Here is a 19,543-nt window from a genome sequence, read left to right on the forward strand (position 1 = left end):
AGAATTCTAGAATTTTAGCTTAGTTTTCTTTTTAATTTTAGATTTTGATCTTGTTTTAGTTTAGTTATGTTTATATTTTCTTGTTCTAGTATCTTAAATTGCCTAGTCTTTCTTGTTAATTTCTCTATTTTTCTACTCTTTAGTTTATGAACTCTTGTTGAAACCTACGATTTGTTTTGCTTGCCGGATAATTGATCATGCTTTCATGCTATTCTTCAGTTTGAATTGAAAATTATTTGGACTGATTAATTGATTTATCAACCCAGTGTTTAGTACTTAGTTTCTACTGCAATGTTTAGATATTGCTGCTAAGATTGTTTGAAAATTATTTGAATATGTGGAGATTTACTGTTTTACTGTCTGTTTTACAAACAGCACTTATTGAGTTAAAGATGCGATAAGAATGGTGTTGGAGTTAGTGATGGTCAAAGAAAAAGAGAGGGTGAAGGGGTTGGAGGGGATGGCGGTGGTGGAAGAGCGTTATGATGGTGAAGAAGGGTGGAGAGTAGAGACAGAGGAGGATGGACCAGCAGTTATATTGTTAAGGTTAAGAATTGGGTTGGAAGATGATGAAAGATGAAAGATGAGGATATTTACAAAATTATCAACAAAAATTTAAAGATAAATCATTTTTATTGAACAAAATATGTTTTATATGCATCTCAATCTTTGATGATTAGAAATAACTATTTATTCTAAAAATAAAATTAACTAGGTATGCGCATATAAAACAAAAATAATTACTAAAAATGGTTGAATTTAAATAATTATACTTACATAAATACAAAAATATAGCCATCAATCAATCACTTATATAAGAATATAGTATAAAGTAGTCTCATGTGTTGGGAATAAGACACCATTTCCCCTTGAGAAAACACCTTTGACAGAGAAATAAAATAGACACAATCACAACACAAGAATTTAACGTGGAAATTCCAATTACCGGAGAAAAAACCACGGCCGTTGTCAAATGACAACCAGAGAATATCACTATGTGAAAATTGTTACAACACATAGACTTCTTTCTCTCACCGGTACCCCAGTACACCCACTCTCTCAAAGCAAATATCTAACTACACCTCACAACACTCTCTAATCAAAGAGTACAGAGGAAAAGAAAAAATCAGATACAAGCTTAAAGTGTTTCTGACTGGTGCAAAAAACAAATGGAGAACTTAGCCTCATATTTATAGCCTAGACCACCCACTCCATTTGCTATCGTAAGTAATGTGGGACTAATTCAACCAAATTCTAACAATCTCCACCTTGATTGAAATAGTCACATATCTTCAGCTTCCATTGTCAACACCGACAATTCTTTGCTGCCATTGTCTATACCGACAATCATAGTTCAGAGAACTATCATACTCCACCATGAAAGTATACTCACTTGGAATTAGACCACTCCAAGCATTTTGCCTTGGTACAGATCGAAACCTTGCTGAAAATTCATGGTGCAACTTCCAAATTGGCTTTTCCTGGAAGTTCTTCAGCCATCGACCTAACTCCGCCACACACCTTGCATCTCAACGCCAACCAATGCCCGTGTGCAATTGTGGTCCCGATTGCCACAACTTATTCTTATCCATGGCAGTGCGGTAATACCATGAAGATACTTCTTGTCTTCAACGCCTTGTGCAAACCTGATTGTATCAACACATCCTTGACTTGTATTTGCCACAAGCCAAAATTGATTCTTCCATCAAATTTCTCTATTTCAAACTTCACAGCACTTGAATATCCTGACATTGTTGCAACCGTATACTGGAATAGTATAACTCAACTGTAGACCGTGCACTAGGAAGGGTCCCCAGAAAAGAGAGGTGGGTCACAATGGACACACTTAAATACCAAGTCTTGCCTTAGCCAGAACCTTTTCCAAACTGCACTCTCACAGAGTCACACTGCCTTCCAGCAACAACAACAGCAACCAAAGATCAACCTCAAGCCACAGGACAAAATTCTTTTCTGATGTGGAAGGTCAAACTAGGCTGCAACCACAGAGCATACTAAGAATAAATCCCACCGAACCGAAGCTCTGATACCACTTGTTGGGAATAAGACACCATTCCCCCTTGAGAAAACACCTTTGACAGAGAAATAAAATAGACACAATCACAACACAAGAATTTAACGTGGAAACTCCAATTACCGGAGAAAAAACCACGGCCGTTGTCAAATGACAACCAGAGAATATCACTATGTGAAAATTGTTACAACACATAGACTTCTTTCTCTCACCGGCACCCCAGTACACCCACACTCTCTCAAAGCAAATATCTAACTATACCTCACAACACTCTCTAATCAAAGAGTACAGAGGAAAAGAAAAAATCAGATACAAGCTTAAAGTGTTTCTGACTGGTGCAAAAAACAAATGGAGAACTTAGCCTCATATTTATAGCCTAGACCACCCACTCCATTTGCTATCGTAAGTAATGTGGGACTAATTCAACCAAATTCTAACATCATGTTTATATTTATAATAAAATTTTATAAGAAATATAATCAAACTAAATTTACCATTTTCTATTAATAAACAATAAAATCGAGGTAAATCGTTTTACATTCTTTTCTCTTTTAATGAGATAGTCCTTTGACTCCTTTCTAAAGATGGAAAAAAAAAACTGATTAACTTAATATAATAATATCATATTATAATGTACAAAAATTAATGTAACTTCGGTAAAAAAAACATTCAATCAAATGCACGCTCAAAGTCCTACCAAATTTTGAGCAATAATAATTTTAAATTGGCCAATTATGTAGTATCTATCGCCTAGGTGCTGAATTTTTGTTGAAAATTTATTTCTAATAACAAATTTTAAATATTTAAAATTTATTACTTTTTATATTTTTAACAAAAATATTAATTATTTAACATTTTTTACAATTAGACACTAAATTTTTAAACATGTTAACAAATACCTTTTAAATTTCTCTTCAAAATCGTCATCAGCTTTTTCGTATAGTGTGAAGAAAAATGGCATCTTATAAAGTACAGAAATTAGAAAGCAATGGTGCTGGTGCATGCATATATATTGAAGCATCTCAATTCTCAAGGTGATATATAAGTTATTGGAGAATATATGCCTATAATAATCAATTTGGCATCTCATAACAGTGAAATAAATCCCAATGTATAGTTCTTAAATAGTTTATATGAGAAGTTGGAAAATTGATGTGTGTATATATAAATAGGCATGCATGTTACGGTGAGAAGTGTGGAAATTGAGTTAATTGCCTAACATGACAACATCTCAAGTCCAGAAGATAGAAACAGAATTTCCTATTAAGGCAGATGCTAAGGAATTCTATGATGTTTGCTGCAACAAGACACACAAGTTGCCAAGGCTTGCCCTGATGTTATCCAGAGTGTTGTAATTCATGAAGGTAGATGGGGCACTGAGAGATCCATCATTTCATGGAACTATGTTCATGGTAATGTCAAGTGGACTTTAACTTGTTACAGAGTCAATTCTTCTTGGTTTATATTTTAATTATCTTCTACTACTCCAAACCCCTTCCCCTCACAAAGTAACGGTCAAGATTCACTATGCATACAAATAACTTTTGTTTAATCTTAGATATCGATACAAGATCTGAAAGCTTAAGTTTTTATATGAGAAATCTTTTGCGTCAGTAATTTTTAATATTTTTGGTTATCATTTGACTAATACAAATATTAAATTGTCTTTAATAAATAAATTATATTAATTCATGTATACAAAATCTAAAGAATATGGATGTAAATTATATTAATTCATATGTGCAAATTTTGATAAATATATATGTAAATTATATATTTTTTGTGTGCAAAATTTTTATAAATATAAGTACAAATTATTACTAATTAAATACTTATAAAAGGTAAATGCTACCCAACTCCCTCTAAAATAACATGTAAGTTACCTTTCATTATGTGTCACATTGTAATTGGTCTTTATCTTAACCATAGTTGGGTTATTTTATAATTTATTATTCTTAAAATATCAAAGCTCCACTCCCGTTAATTGAAGCACATTCCACTTTTCCATTCTTTGTTTATCACTTTATCACCTAGATTTGGTCTTTCCAAGCACCGTCGCGTTCGTGAGAAGAAGCGCTAACGTCATCGCCATGCCCTCCCACACAACCTCTCTTCTCAGTATAGTATAGCCAGTGCCTCTTTTTGGCGTGAATCACTGCTTACCCACATAATTAATGGTTAATTTGGTTATTAAATTTTTTATTAAAAAAATATATCTTTATTTAATTACGTGATGAAACATATATTTATATGTAAAATATAATATAATAAAATAAATCTATTCAAAGTATTTAAAAGTATAATTAAAATCATGAACATATAAATATAATAATAAAATTTGTACTAAAAAAAATAAACATATTTTTTTTATCATACATATATTATTTAAAAATAAATATATTATTAAAATTAATAACAGAAATTTAAAATGATAAAATTCAACTTTTTTACCGTATTTTTTATAGTATTTTTATTTTTTAATTTTTAATTTATTAATACTTTATTATTTAATTAATAATTAAACAAATTATTTTTATAAAAAATTATTTTTTATATTATATTAGAGAAGAGACCAATATAACAGTTTAAAAAATAAATTGTATAAATATTTAAGAGATAAATATGAAATACATACCTAAGTAATGTTTAGTTTGGTTATTAAATTTTTTTATTAAAATAAATCTTTATTTAATTACACGATAGAACATATATTCATATGTAAAATATAATATAATAACTCTATTTGAAGTACTTAAAAGTATAATTAAAATCAGAAAAAATATATTTTTTATTGTACATAAATTATTTTAAAAAATAATAAATTGTTAAAATTAATAACACAAGTTTAAAATGATAAAATCTAACTTTCTTACAAGTATTTTTTATAGTATTTTTATTCTTTTAATTTTTAATTTATTCGTACTTTATTATTTAATTAATGATTAAATAAATTATCTTCATGATAAATTATTTTTTGTATTATCTTAAAGAAGAGACCAGTGTAACAGTCTAAAAAATAATATAAAAATGATTTTTAAATAAAAAATAGATAATATTAAATTTTTTAAATAGAAAAATAAATTATATAGATAGATATTTAAGAGATAAATATGAAATACATGCCTAAAATAAATAAAACAGACAAAAATAATTCTCTATTTTTCAATAGTACTCCCATTTTGTCTGTTTTATTTATTTTAGGTATGTATTTCATATTTATCTATTAAATATTTATACAATTTATTTTTTAAACTGTTATATTGGTCTCTTCTCTAATATAATACAAAAAATAATTTTTCATAAAAATAATTTGTTTAATTTTTAATTAAATAATAAAGTACTAATAAATTAAAAATTAAAAAAATAAAAATATTATAAAAAATACGGTAAGAAAGTTAAATTTTATTATTTTAAATTTTTGTTATTAATTTTAATAATATATTTATTTTTAAATAATATATGTATGATAAAAAAATATGTTTATTTGTTTGGAGTACAAATTTTATTATTATATTTGTATGTTCATAATTTAAATTATACTTTTAAATATTTTGAATATATTTATTTTATTATATTATATTTTACATATAAATATATGTTCCATCACGTAACTAAATAAAGATATGTTTTTTTAATAAAAAAAATTTAATAACCAAATTAACAATTAATTATGTGGGTAAGCAGTGATTCACGCCAAAAAAAGGCACTGGCTATACTATACTGGGAAGAGAGGTTGTGTGGGAGGGCATGACGATGACGTTAGCGCTTCTTGTCACGAACGTGACGGTGCTTGGAAGGACCAAATCTAGGTGATGAAGTGATAAACAAAGAATAGAGGAGTGGAATGTGCTTCAATTAACGGGAGTGGAGCTTTGATATTTTAAGAATAATAAATTATAAAATAACCCAACTATGGTTAAGATAAGGACCAAGTACAATGTGACACATAATGAAGGGTAACTTACATGTTATTTTAGAAGGGATTAGATAGCATTCACCAAAAAATAATATTTAATCGTCATATAACATTGTTCATTTTTTCATTTTATGGTGCCCATCACTACTTGACACTGAATTTTTATCAAACTTACTTTTTATATCAAATTTTAAATATTTAAAATTTATTAATTCTTATACTTTTAAATTAAATATTAATTATTTAACTTTTTTTTTTATAATTAGACACTAAACTTTTAGCCACAACAGTAAACACTTACAAAAATCACATAAATCCAAACTTCAAGTTTTGGAGAAGTGATTTTGTGAAAATTAATTGAAATTCTTTGACCTTTAAAAACAGGGATAGATTCTGGTATAATTGATTGGTTCATCAATTAGTGCTGGAAGCAGCATGCATCAGAAAGAGATAGAGCATCATATCTCTAACTGAAGTGTGGTTGCATTGCGACTTTCACAATTTTGTGATGACAATTTTATTTCCTTTGATCCGTAAAATCTAAACGGTTTTTGGTTTTGACAAGATTAGATGGCAAGGCTTGTGTTTCTAAGGAGATTATTGAAGACATTGACAAAGAAAACAATAAAATGAGCTTTAGAGTGTTGGAAGGAGACCTGGTGAAGCACCACTACAAGAGCTTCAAGTTCTTGCTTCATGCTGTTCCCAAGGAAAAGGGAGGAAGCATGGTGCGTTGGACCATCGAATATGAGAAGATCAATGACAACACTTCTGATCCTCACACTTTGATGCAGTTGATTGTTGATATGAGCAAACAGATTGAAGCTCACCTGTTGAAAAAGTGATGAATAATTCACATCAAAGTAATGGTGAATTTGAAGCTGGATAATTGGAGCTATATAATAATATTATTATGATGTGCCCTCATGTATCTTTGCTAAAATAATGGGCAATGGCATAAGCTACTATATATACTAAGCTTGTTGAGCCGAGATGCATGTTTCATGTCCTACGTTCAATAATAAATAATATTGTCGTGTGAAAATGAGATACTATTGCCGAAAAATACTTGAACGTTTCAGAGATAAAATTTATTCCCTTGTTCTAAGACACTTAGGTAGCATTTATTTTGGGATAATGAAATTTGAATTAGGTTATTGAGATTCAATACATATGTTTATTAGTAATTATAAATTGAAACTAAAATTTTGGTGATTATGTCGGGTAGTTTATCTCTTGATCCTTGTCTTTTTATACCGACGACTCTCTTCTTTTTTTTTTTGTATGTCTCTATTTATTTTATTTTTTTTCTTTTCTTTGATGTTGCGAAAAAAATTTAGTTTCTTTTAAGTTTATTTAATTAGTTAAATCCGATTTTATAATCTTATTTAGTAATCTAGAATCTTAACTTTACGAACCGAGTTTGAATTTACTGTGATTGTTGTGTACATGATTGATTGTACGTGAGTTTATTATGTCTTATTATACCTCAAAAATTTCAATCTTTACATCAATGATTTTAGTTTTTTCATTAATGGTTTAAATATCTTATTATGCCTATGTTTTTATTTTCTTTAATTAAATAAGAGTATTTTAATATTTTTTAAATTTCAATCTCTATATTTATATTTATTGTAAAAAGTTTGTGAATTATGGAAAGTTGGAGAATACGATGAACAGTGAGAAAAAAGAGCCGACAAAAAAAATGACTTAAAAAGACTTGTTTGCTGAAATTAGAATGAATGATCACAAAAATGAGTATTACTATATAGAGACTATTTGTAAAATTAATTAACTATGATTAGTTCTAAACTATTTTCTAATTATAGTTTCAATATATTTCTAACCATGATATAACAACTAACTAACTAAGATTAAAGACTAATGACTATTATAAATAAATTCTATATCAACTAACATTCTCCCTCAAACTAGAGGTGTGGATGTCTAGCAACCCCAGTTTGGAATAGCAGAAAAAGAAGGTCCTGGAGTTAGTGTCTTGCTAAACAAATATGTTGTTCAGTTAGCAGAAGTAATAGGTAACAATTTGAGAATCCCTTCATTGGCTTTATCCCATACAATGTGACAATCAACCTATATATGTTTGGTGCGTTTGTGCAAAACTGGATTGATTGCCATATAAAATGCAGATTGACTATCACTATATAAAATGAAAGGCTTCAAGTGTTCAAGACCAAGAACCTTCAACAGTCGAATGCTACACTGTCTGTTATTTGCTACTCTTTCATGAAATGAGAGTTGTCCCTAAAAAGAAACAATACCCTGAAACTGATCTTTGTGTGTTTGAACAGGTTGCCCAGTCAACATTAGCAAACCTGGTGAGAGTGTAGTCGTTGTCCAGAGAAAAAAAAGAGGCTGATGCTAGGAGCTTTCTTTAAATATTTCAAGATTCTCAAGGCTACTTTGAGATGATTAGTAATTGAGGACTCTGAATATTGGCTTAAATTTTTTACTGTAAAGAATATAGTACTTGTGAGATATTACAATTTCCCAATCAATTTTCTATAATTGGTAGAATTAGCAATCGGGTCTTATGAGGTCTTAGACAAATGGATTAAATAATCTATTAGTGTTGACACTGGCTTTGCATCAATGAGGCCAAATTTTTCAATCATGTTAGTAGTATTTTTCTTTTGGTATAAGGCTAACCCTTTCATGTTGTAACTCTATAAGCCACCTCCATATCCAAGAAATATTTAAGTTTGTCCACATCCTTGATGCTAAATCTATCATCTAATATCTTCTTCTTGATGTAGATGATTTTATTTGCATCATTTCCTGCCAAGACAAAGGAATAATCTGATTTAGACTGCACATAACCAGATTTAGATAGGACAAAGACAAATTTGGTGTTTTGTTGTCGACTTGCCTGCTTGAGTATATAAAGAGACTTGTTGAGCTTGCAAATCGAACCAGCGGGAGCTTACAATTCTTGAGGCACCTTCATGTAAACCTTTTCAAGCAAGTCACTATGTAAAAATACAATGTTGACATCTAATTGTTTCTAGAACCACCTCTATGACACAGCAATGAAGAGAAGAACTCTCAAGGTGGTCATACAAATCATGGGGCTAAACATGTCAAAATAGTCAAAGACGATAGTCTAATTGTACCACTTTGCCACTAATCTGGCCTTTTGCCTTTTCACATAACTATCCACATGGAATTTGATATTGAACACCCATTTCGAACCAATGGCATTCTTTCTTGGAGGCATCTTAGTAATAGTTCAAGTTTTGTTATTTTCAAGAATCAAGAATATTAACCTTAGCATTAGTGGCATCCTTCCAACAAGCTTACTAAACAGCATCATCATATGTGTTTATTTTGTTCATGTTGTCCTTGTGATCAAATTGTTATTATTTTATCTTTATGTTTTGTTTTTTTCTATGTAGTTGTGATTCTCTTGAATAAAGTTAATGTCATTATATTTGTCATTTTTTATTAGTAAAATTAATTTTATTATGTTTGTGATTTTTTTGAGGATCCAATCTTAACTAATTTCATTATATTTGTCATTCAATGTATGATGTGTCATTCAAACATGAAATAGTAAAAATCTGAAGAAGCAAACCGACAAAGTCATACATATAATAAAATCAACATTCATGAAACTAAACATAAATAACATACTCGTAAGTAAAACAGTATAATTTCACAACCCTAAACATAAATAACATACTCATAAGTACATGGATCTAAAAATAAATAAACATAAATAACATACTCATAAGTACCTGAAAATAACTCGGAAACCACTTATTTTCATTCCTACCATCCTTGTCATGAAACCAGTTTATGTTCAAGGCTGGTTCAGGCATATGTTGAAGGCCAACAAGCTATGGGAATACCCTGTTCATTTGGTACTATTCAATCACGGTGAAATATATCAGGCTAGTCAACCCCCGTCATAACCAATTGTGCTTCTCAACTGAATCTCTGGATTAACAACGACAAGCACGTCCAGCACAGCATAAGGCTCCCACACAATTTGCAAATGATTATAAAATCTTCCATTAGTACAGTATATATTAAACATGTTGGCGAACGAGTAATGAAACTTGGAAACAAATACAAACAACTTACATCTTGACCACCAAGCGGTCTAATGCAAGGCGACACTGGATAATTCTTTCCTCCTTATGGTCGGATGTCGATAAATAAGTGGCTCACCTGGACGATAACAACATTATATGAATATATAATCTGGCAACTCAATAGTTAATAACTAGAAACTAATAATGAACGTCTAAGTGCATCTATCGATACCTAGAAGCCAACAGAAAAGAAAAGTAGTCGAATCCATGCGGCCTTAGAGTAGGAAACTGCCAAAAAATCCAAAACAATAGTAGCCAGAGGGGGCCTGCCAAATTTGTCACATTTCTGTTGGCCACCTGACACATGCATCGATATAGCCATGCCAACGCACCCGAACCCCAACTATAAGTGCCCATCTCGTCAAGTCACGCCACAAAGGGCAACCACCGTATATGAACCCAATTTCTACTTTTGTCAGCAAACAACTAAGTGGATAGTAGCATCATAATGTGCGCACGTGCATATATGCATACGGTATCCTCAGTCGTATCGGCTAGCAGCACCTTGAATCTCTCATGGAACCATGTGAAGTGGACTGTAAACTACTTTACCTTATCCGGTGGCGAAAGCTCGCCAAACAACTTCCGAAATCACTCCTAAACCGGCCTGCCATCATCCATCAGCTTATCAAAATCTGTGAGGCACCCAGATACAGCCTTACCATCGATGGGCAATTCCAGCTGGTATGCCACATCCTACAGTGTGATGGTGCACTCCTCGAATGGTATATGAAAGGTGTGCGTCTCAGGACACCACCTCTCAATGAACGCATTGACCAATGGCTCATTCATCCAGAATCACCGCAGGTTGATCCTAGCTAGGTGGTACAAACTAACCCTCTCCAAATAGGGTATAATCTTATCATGCAAAGGCATATTTTGTTGCCTCTGAATACTGTACATACACCTACTTGGCTGCAGTATGTGAGAAAAATAACCACACCAAATGAAATTCCAACACTTACAAATTTAAACCATAAATTATAATCGGAAATAAAAAGTACAAGTGTCCTATCTATCCAATCTTAACTAACATTTCAGATATCGTTCAGTTAACATTATTTTTCAACCAAATTTTATTAAAATAGAGAAACAAAAATGTTAAACTTTTACATAAAATTTTAAAACATATCTAGATATATTTTAGAATAAGTGAAAAATGTTCAATTTTTAAATTCATAATAAGTCCTGCATTATAAAATTTAAAACAGTAAGACTTAAATCTTAGATTTAAAATAATAAAATACAACCATTAGATTTTATTTCTATAATTTAAGTCTAAAATTTAAATATTAAACTACAAAACTTATCATTTTAAATTTTAAAATAATAAAATACTATCGTTAGGTTCTATTTCTAAAATTTAACTCTTAAATTTTAAATAGTAAATTGCAAAACTTATAATTTTAAATTTTAAAATTTAAAATTTAATATTTAATAGCTAGAGTTTTAAATCTTAGTTTTTAAATACGATATTTAAAAAATAACCCTACTTAAAATCTTACCCTTTAAATTTTAAGTCTTAACTTTGAAATTCTAAACTACAAATCTTAAATTCTTTATTAGTTTTTAAATACGATATTTAAAAAATAACCCTACAAGACTTAAATACTATATTTAAAATTTGAACCCTAAATTTCAATTACAAACGGATAACCATTCTACTTAAACATTTAATCTTACCTTTAAATTTTAAGTCTTAACTTTGAAATTCTAAACTACAAATCTTAAATTCTTTATTCTAACTATTGCACCCTAATACTACATTTTATGTTATATAAAATTCAATACATAAAAGAAAACAAACTTACCTCTTTGTTAATGCTTCTGGCAACATGCGCAGCGCCATTAAATCAGTACAAGGTGTATTTGTCCGCCATGATTCTGCGCTTAAATAATTCCAAATGTCCAATAACCTTAAGAACCTTTCCCTCTCAATCCACAATTTTTTTCTCTCTCTCTCTAAAACAAAGTTTAACTTCTCTCTAAACTTTTGCTAAATGATACAAACTGATGAATAATTCGCGACTCCCTCCGACGTATTTATACTCAAGCACGCATAAATTGCTATTTTCCTATCGCAGTTTATGCATAATTGAATTTTGTGAAGAAACCGCTGGAAGAATGTTGTGATTTTTTTCTTAACGTGTTTGAATATAAACCGCTATACTTCTCTAGCGGTTTACATCTATACCTAATTTGTAGTTAATGTCGGTTTCTATAATAATATTAAAGTTACATTTACGTATGTAATCTTTAAAAGCTGTAATCTGGTAAAATTAAAATACAAATGATTTATTTTGGTAACTTATAAATTATTTTTTAATAAATATTCTAATAATTTTTTATAGAAACTAAACCGTGTCAAATAATAAGATTTTTTCTTTAATTTTTTAATTATATTTGAATGTGAGTTTTAAAAAAGAGAATTGAGACATGGAAAACAACTTAACCACTACTAGATTAAATTGTTTCTTATTATATTTTTTTAAAATTATTTTACATAACCATATATTATATTCCTAATTAATATATATAATCTAAAATATTTAATTAAATATTATTTTATATTTAATTTAATTTTATTATTATTTTATGTGCACTTTTTTTTAAATTTAATTGTCTTTCTAATTGTATAAAATTATTAAAATAAACATTAAATTTTATTAAACATCTATAAAAAGTAAACAAAAATACTTTTATTAATCATAAAGTATTTACTTTTTTAATTTATAGATGTTCAATAAAATTTAATATTTATTTTAATAATTTTATAAATTAAAAAATAATTAATTTTTAAAAAGTGAATATAAATTAAAAATAAAAATAAGAATTAAATAAATATAAAATGATATATATATATATATATATATATATATATATATATATAATCGAATGTTTTAAATGATATATTTTAATTAAAAATATAATATATGGTTATGTAATATAATTTAAAAAAACTTAATATATAACAAGAAAACACTATAATGTTGAAGATAATTGAATTTTTTAAGGTGTAAAAAATGAGATTAAGTAAGTGTTGGGGTTCGAATTCCGTTTTGTGTATGTAGTAATTCATTGGCTAGCGACAAATTCTTAAATGGAGCTCAGATTCGTGACGGATTAGTTTTTGACCTATCGAGTTAGGAGATATTGTGGACAACAAAAAATAAATTAATAAGATTAAAAAATATAAAAATTTTAAGATTATAAAATAAAAACAAGAAAGCTTTATATAATGATTGATTTGATCAATTTTGTCATATGATTCCTATACATATTTTCTTCTAGTTATATTTGAAAAAATAAATAATTCTCCATCAAACTAGTAAAAAAATATCTAAACTATCAATAAAAAAATATAAGATAATATATAATTTTAACTTATTTTTACTCGTTTCTTCTGACGTATTTTATTATTACTTGCAAATAAATATAACAAAGCAAAAGAAATTAAGGAAATATTTATCGGAGTTGTACTAAAAACACATTAAACAAAAAAAAAATATTCATTTACAAAACCTATCTTTCATATTTCCAATAACAATGCACATGGCTATCAATAAAGAATAATAAAGAATATGGGCCAACAAATTATTAAATTACTTTAATTATAGGAAACTTATTTACTATTAGAAAATATTTTGAGCCACACTACAAACATACATAAATACTGTATGGCTGAAATATTGGCCACAAATAAAGAATCTTATCAATAAGTCCTTAAAATCATAAAATTCTTTCTCCACTATAGACATAATTCTTAAATAGTTTATATGAGAAGTTGGAAAATTGATGTGTGTGTAACTGTGTATATAAATAGGCATGCATGTTACGGTGAGAAGTGTGGAAATAGAGTTAATTGTTTAACATGACAACATCTCAAGTCCAGAAGATAGAAACAGAGTTTCCTATTAAGGCAGATGCTAAGGAATTCTATGATGTTTTCTGCAACAAGACACACCAAGTTGCCAAGGCTTGGCCTGATATTGTAAAGAGTGTTGTAATTCATGAAGGTGAATGGGGCACTGAGAGATCCATCATTTCATGGAACTATGTTTACGGTAATGTCAAGTGGACTTTAACTTGTTACAAAGTCAATTCTTCTTGGTTTATATTTTAATTATCTTTTATCCCAAACCCCGTCCCCTCACAAAGTAACGGTCAAAATTCACTATGCATACAAATAATTTTTGTTTAGTATTAGATATTGATATAAGATCTGGAAGCCTAAATTTCCATATGAGAAATTTTTGGATCAATAATTTTTAGTATTTTTTGTTATTATTTGATTAGTATAAATATTCAATTATTTTTAACAAATAAATTGTATTAATTTACGTGTGTAAATTTTAAAAAAATATGAATTTAAACTGTATTAATTTATATGTAAAAATTTTAGTAAATATAAATACAAATTATACAATTTGTTATGTACAAAATTTTTATAAATATAAGTGCATATTATTACTGGCCAAATAATATTTACTGGCCATTTAGCATTACAACTTTCCCAATTTTGTGATGACACTTTTTATTTCCTTTGATCCGTAAAATCTAAACGGTTTTTGGTTTTGAGAAGATTAGATGGCAAGGCTTGTGTTGCTAAGGAGATTATTGAAGACATTGACAAAGAAGACAATAAGATGAGCTTTAGAGTGTTGGAAGGAGACCTGCTGAACCACTACAAGAGCTTCAAGTTCTTGCTTCATGTTGTTCCCAAGAAAGAGGGAGGAAGCATGGTGCACTGGACCATAGAATATGAGAAGATCAATGAGAGTTGGTAGTTGATGAGAGCAAACAGGTTGAAGCTCACCTTATTTCCCAAGGCTGCTGAAAAAGTGATGAATAATTCACATAAAAGTAATGGTGAATTTGAAGCTGGGTAATTGGAGCTATATAATAATATTATTATGATGTGCCCTCATGTATCTTTGCTAAAATAATGGGCAATGGCATAAGCTACTATATATACTAAGCTTATTGAGCCGAGATGCATGTTTCGTGTCCTACGTTCAATAATAAATAATAAATTATTAAGTTGTCGTGTGAAAATGAGATATCATTGCCGAGAAATACTTGAACATTTTCGGAGAAAAATTTATTCACTTGTTCAAAGACATACATTGAGATAATGAAATTCGAATTAATTAGGAGATTGAGATTTAATATTATATTTATTAGTAGTTATAAATTGAAACTAAAATTTTGGTGATTATATTAGTAGTTTATATCTTGATCCTTGTCCTTCTATACCAACGAGTCAACGATTCTTTTTTTTTATTTTGTGTGTCTCTATAGATTTTATCTCTTTTTTTTTCTTTTTTTGATGTTGTAAAAAAGATTTTAGTTTCTTTTAAGTTTATTTGATTAATTAGATCCGATTTTGTAATCTTATTTAGTAATCTAAAATCTTAACTTAACGAACTGAGTTTGAATTCACCGTGTTATGTATAGGGATGTCAATGGGGCGGGGCGGGGGCGGGGGATGCTTCCCTACTCCCCGTCCCCGCCCCCAGAATTAATCCCCGTCCCCGCCCCATTCCCCGTCATGGGGGGATAATTGTCCCCATCCCCGTTCCCCGCATTCCCCGCGTTTCCCGCGGGGCCCCATTCCCCATCTCTCTATATTTAACATTCATATGAAAATTATAGTAAAAAATATCAAAAAAATAAAAAACAAACTAAAAAATATTATTACAAACACACAAACATATCTTATCTAAGATTATAAGTCCAGAAATACAACATAGCAAATCATAGTCCATAAAATAAAATCTTAAAATGCAACTTCCATTATAAAGAAAGCAATAAAACAAAGTCTTTAACATCAAATATTCTTTCATTGTCAGCATAAAACTTCTAACAAACATCTCCATGTTTAACATATAGTGACGAGAATGGAAGCAAACACGCAGACGCAGAAGTGGAGAGGAGAAGGACGCCGTGCCTGAGGAGAGAGAACGACGCGGTGAAGCTGCTAGGGTGATGGCGCAAGAGTGACCGGTGGCTAGCTGTGAGGGTTTTGAAGTTTGAACAAAGTGAAGAGTGAGTGAGTGACTGGAGTCTGGAGAGTTGGGGTTTGGATGGGAATAGAGAGTTAGAGAGGGCGCAACAACAAAGGTGAGAAGGGAATATAGGGTTAAAATTTTTTAATGGGTGAAATTATTAAAATACTCCCTATGTTAGAAATAAAGTAAGAATATTTAAATAAATTTAACAATTCGGGGAATTATCGGGGATGGGGCGGGGATCCCCGCTCGGGTCCCCGCGCCTGTCTCGGGGGAATTTTGCTCCCCATCCCCATCCCCACGGGGAAAATTCCCCACCATCGAGGCCCCATTTGGGGCGGTCCCCGCGGGGATCCCCGCCTGCTGGGGATTTTTGACACCCCTAGTTATGTATATATGATTGATTGTGTGTGAGTTTATGACTTATTATACTTCAAAAATTTCAATCTTTACCTCAATGATTTTAGTTTTTTCATAATGGTTTAAATGTTTTATTATGTCTCTATTTTTATTTTCTTTAATTAATAGGAGTATTTTAATAATTTTTTATTTCAATCTCTATATTTATTATAAAAAGTTGTGAATTGTGGCAGGTTGGAGAATATGATGAATAATGAGAAAAAAGAGAAAGACAAAGAAAAGTGAGATAAAAGACTTGTTTATTAAAATTAGAATGAATGACTATAAAAATGAGTATTACTATATAAAGACTATTTGTAAAACTAATTAATTATGATTAGTTATAAACTATTTTCTAAATATAATTTCAACAGATTTCTAACCATGATATAACAACTAACTAACTAAGATTAAAGATAAGGACTATTATAAATAAATTTTATAAACATTCTCCCTCAAACTAGAAATGTAGATGTCTAGCAATCCTAATTTGGAATAGCAGGAAAAGAAGGGCCTAGAGTCCATGTATTGTTAAGCAAATATGTTGTTCAGTTAGGAGAAGTAACAGGTAACAATTTGAGAATCCCTTGATTGGCCTTATCACATACAATGTGGTAGTCAATTTTTATATGTTTAGTGTGTTTGTGCAAAATCGGATTGATTGTCCTATGAAATACAAATTGACTATCACTATATACAAGATAAAAGGCTTCAAGTGTTCAAAACCAAGAACCTTCAACAGTCGAATAAACCAAATTCCTTCACAATAAGGCTCGATATTCGGCTTCGAATAATGAATGCAACACTGTCTGTTACTTGCTACTCTTTCATGAAATGAGAGTTGTTCCTAAAAAGAAATAATACCCTAAAACTGATCTTTGTGTGTCTGAACAGGTTGTTCAGTCAACATTAACAAACTTGGTGAGAGTGTAGTCGTTGTGCAGAGAAAAAAAAAGGCTGATGCTAGGAGCTTTCTTTAAATATTTCAAGATTCTCAAGGCTACTTTGAGATGGTTAGTGATTGGGGACTCTAAATATTGGCTTAAATTTTCTACTGCAAAGAATATAGTACTTATGAAATATTACAATTTCCCAATCAATTTCCTATAATTGGTAGAATTAACAATCAGGTCTTCTGAGGTCTTAGACAAATGGATTAAATAATTCATTGGTGTTGACACCGGCTTTGCATCAATTAGACCAAATTTCTCAATCATGTAAGTAGTATATTTCTTTTCGTATAAGGCTGATGGTTCTGCTTGAACTTGAGAAGGAGGTTGAATCAAGTTAGTTTAAAATTTAAAATTTCAGACTCTATTTATACTGAATCCGTAAATGTAAGAGATTTTTTCGTTTTGTCTCATGTGCAGAAAAGAAACATTGAAGGGAAGAAGAGAAAGATGCCAGCATATATCTTGATTCGGATTCCAAGTACCATGAATCCTACGTCCATTCTCCACCAAAAATCATGGTGGAATTTTCACTATAATCCACTGATTACAATCACCCATACTATTGAATTACAACCTAATTCAACTAGTATCTATCCCTAAGCTTTTATCACCAAAGCTTAGCACCCAAAGTGTTGTCCCAACTTGGAAGGAAAATCTAAATAGATTCAAACTCACCAAGTGCTAACCCAACTTGGTAAGGAGAACTAGTCCTAGTTCAACAACCCAATAACACAAGAATTCATTGGCTATTTTTTCCATCACTCTTGCCTTTTCTCTCTTAGCTTTTTCAACTCACATAATTAACCTTTTTTCAATACAGAAAATGACACAAGACAGCCGTAACAAAGAAAATCAGAAATTAAGCTTGAGTAGAAGAAAAAGATTTTAGCTCAATAGTTGAGATGATGCTTTAAGTTTTTGCTCTCTTTTTCTTTACTTCAAATGTTGGAATGAGGTTGGTTATATATCTTCAGCTTACCTTCAATTTTGCCTCTTCTATTTTCTTGTCCCAGCTGTTCGTTGGAGCTGTCACTGCTGGCATGTTGGTGTGTTGTTTATTCCTTTTTCTTTCAGCTGTCCTGCTTTGCTCATGATGTAGAAAGCTTCCCTTTTTCTTTTATCAAATGCATAGCCTTTTATTTTTGTTGAACGGTGCTATGTTAGAGTGCTTTGGACTTGTGCATTAACTTGAAGCACCAAGGGAATTGGAATAAACCAGCTACATTGTTTGGCTGTGAAAATGAGTAATGGGCTGTAACAATAAAACACACAATAAACAAAATTGGGCTTTTAACCCAACCAATATTTGTCATTATTTGTTTGCCCAAAATCAAACTAAGCTGAACAAAGGCTAACCCTTTCGTGCTGTAACTCTATAAGCCACCTTCATACCCAAGAAATATTTAAGTTTGTCCAAAATCCTTGATGTTGAATCTATCATCTAATATCTTCTTAATGCAGTACATTATTTCCAACCAAGAAAAGGAATAATCCGATTAAGACTGCACATAACCAAATTTAGATAGGACAAAAACAAGTTTGATGTTTTGTTGTCGACTCACTTGCTTGAGTCCATAAAGAGACTTGTTGAGCTTGCAAATTGAACCAGCAGGTGCTTGCGCTTCTTGAGGCACCTTCTTGTAAACCTTTTCAAGCAAGTTACTATGCAATATTGACATCTAATTATTGTTCCAAGAATCATCTCTAAGGAACAGCAACTAAGAGAAGAACTCTTAAGGTGGTCATGCAAACCACGGGGTTAAACATGTCAAAATAGTCAAAGCCGATTGTTTGATTGTACCACTTTTACCATTAATCTAGCCTTGTTCCTTTCCACAGAACCATCCGCATGGAATTTGACATTGACCACCCATTTCGAACCAATGGCACTCTTTCCTGGAGGCATATTGGTAATAGTCTAAGTTTTGTTATTTTCAAGAATCAAGAGTGTTGACCTTAGCATTAATGGCAACCTTCCAACAAGCTTGCTAGACAACATCATCATATGTTTTTGGTTCTGAGATGGCAACCAATGCAAAAGAGAAGGCTTGAAATTTGTTGAGAGATTGTTGTATGTGACATACTTTAAAATCAGATATCTGCTGATGATGGAG

The 19,543-nt window shown here is 30.3% G+C and overlaps 1 protein-coding gene and 1 pseudogene across 1 annotated transcript; both read left to right on the forward strand.

Annotated features, from left to right (window-relative positions):
- The first annotated feature begins 3,166 nt into the window (after positions 1 to 3,166).
- On the forward strand, positions 3,167 to 6,993 carry LOC112710312 (MLP-like protein 43; annotated as a pseudogene).
- Positions 6,994 to 13,852: 6,859 nt separating this feature from the next.
- On the forward strand, positions 13,853 to 15,121 carry LOC112710315 (MLP-like protein 43). Its single transcript, XM_025762482.3, has 2 exons — positions 13,853 to 14,130; positions 14,654 to 15,121. The coding sequence occupies exons 1-2, from the start codon at positions 13,938 to 13,940 to the stop codon at positions 14,851 to 14,853; spliced, it is 393 nt and encodes a 130-aa protein (XP_025618267.1). The 5' UTR covers positions 13,853 to 13,937; the 3' UTR covers positions 14,854 to 15,121.
- Positions 15,122 to 19,543: the final 4,422 nt, after the last annotated feature.

This window comes from Arachis hypogaea, chromosome 9 (assembly GCF_003086295.3).
Source record: "Arachis hypogaea cultivar Tifrunner chromosome 9, arahy.Tifrunner.gnm2.J5K5, whole genome shotgun sequence".
Classification (NCBI taxonomy): Eukaryota; Viridiplantae; Streptophyta; class Magnoliopsida; order Fabales; family Fabaceae; genus Arachis; species Arachis hypogaea.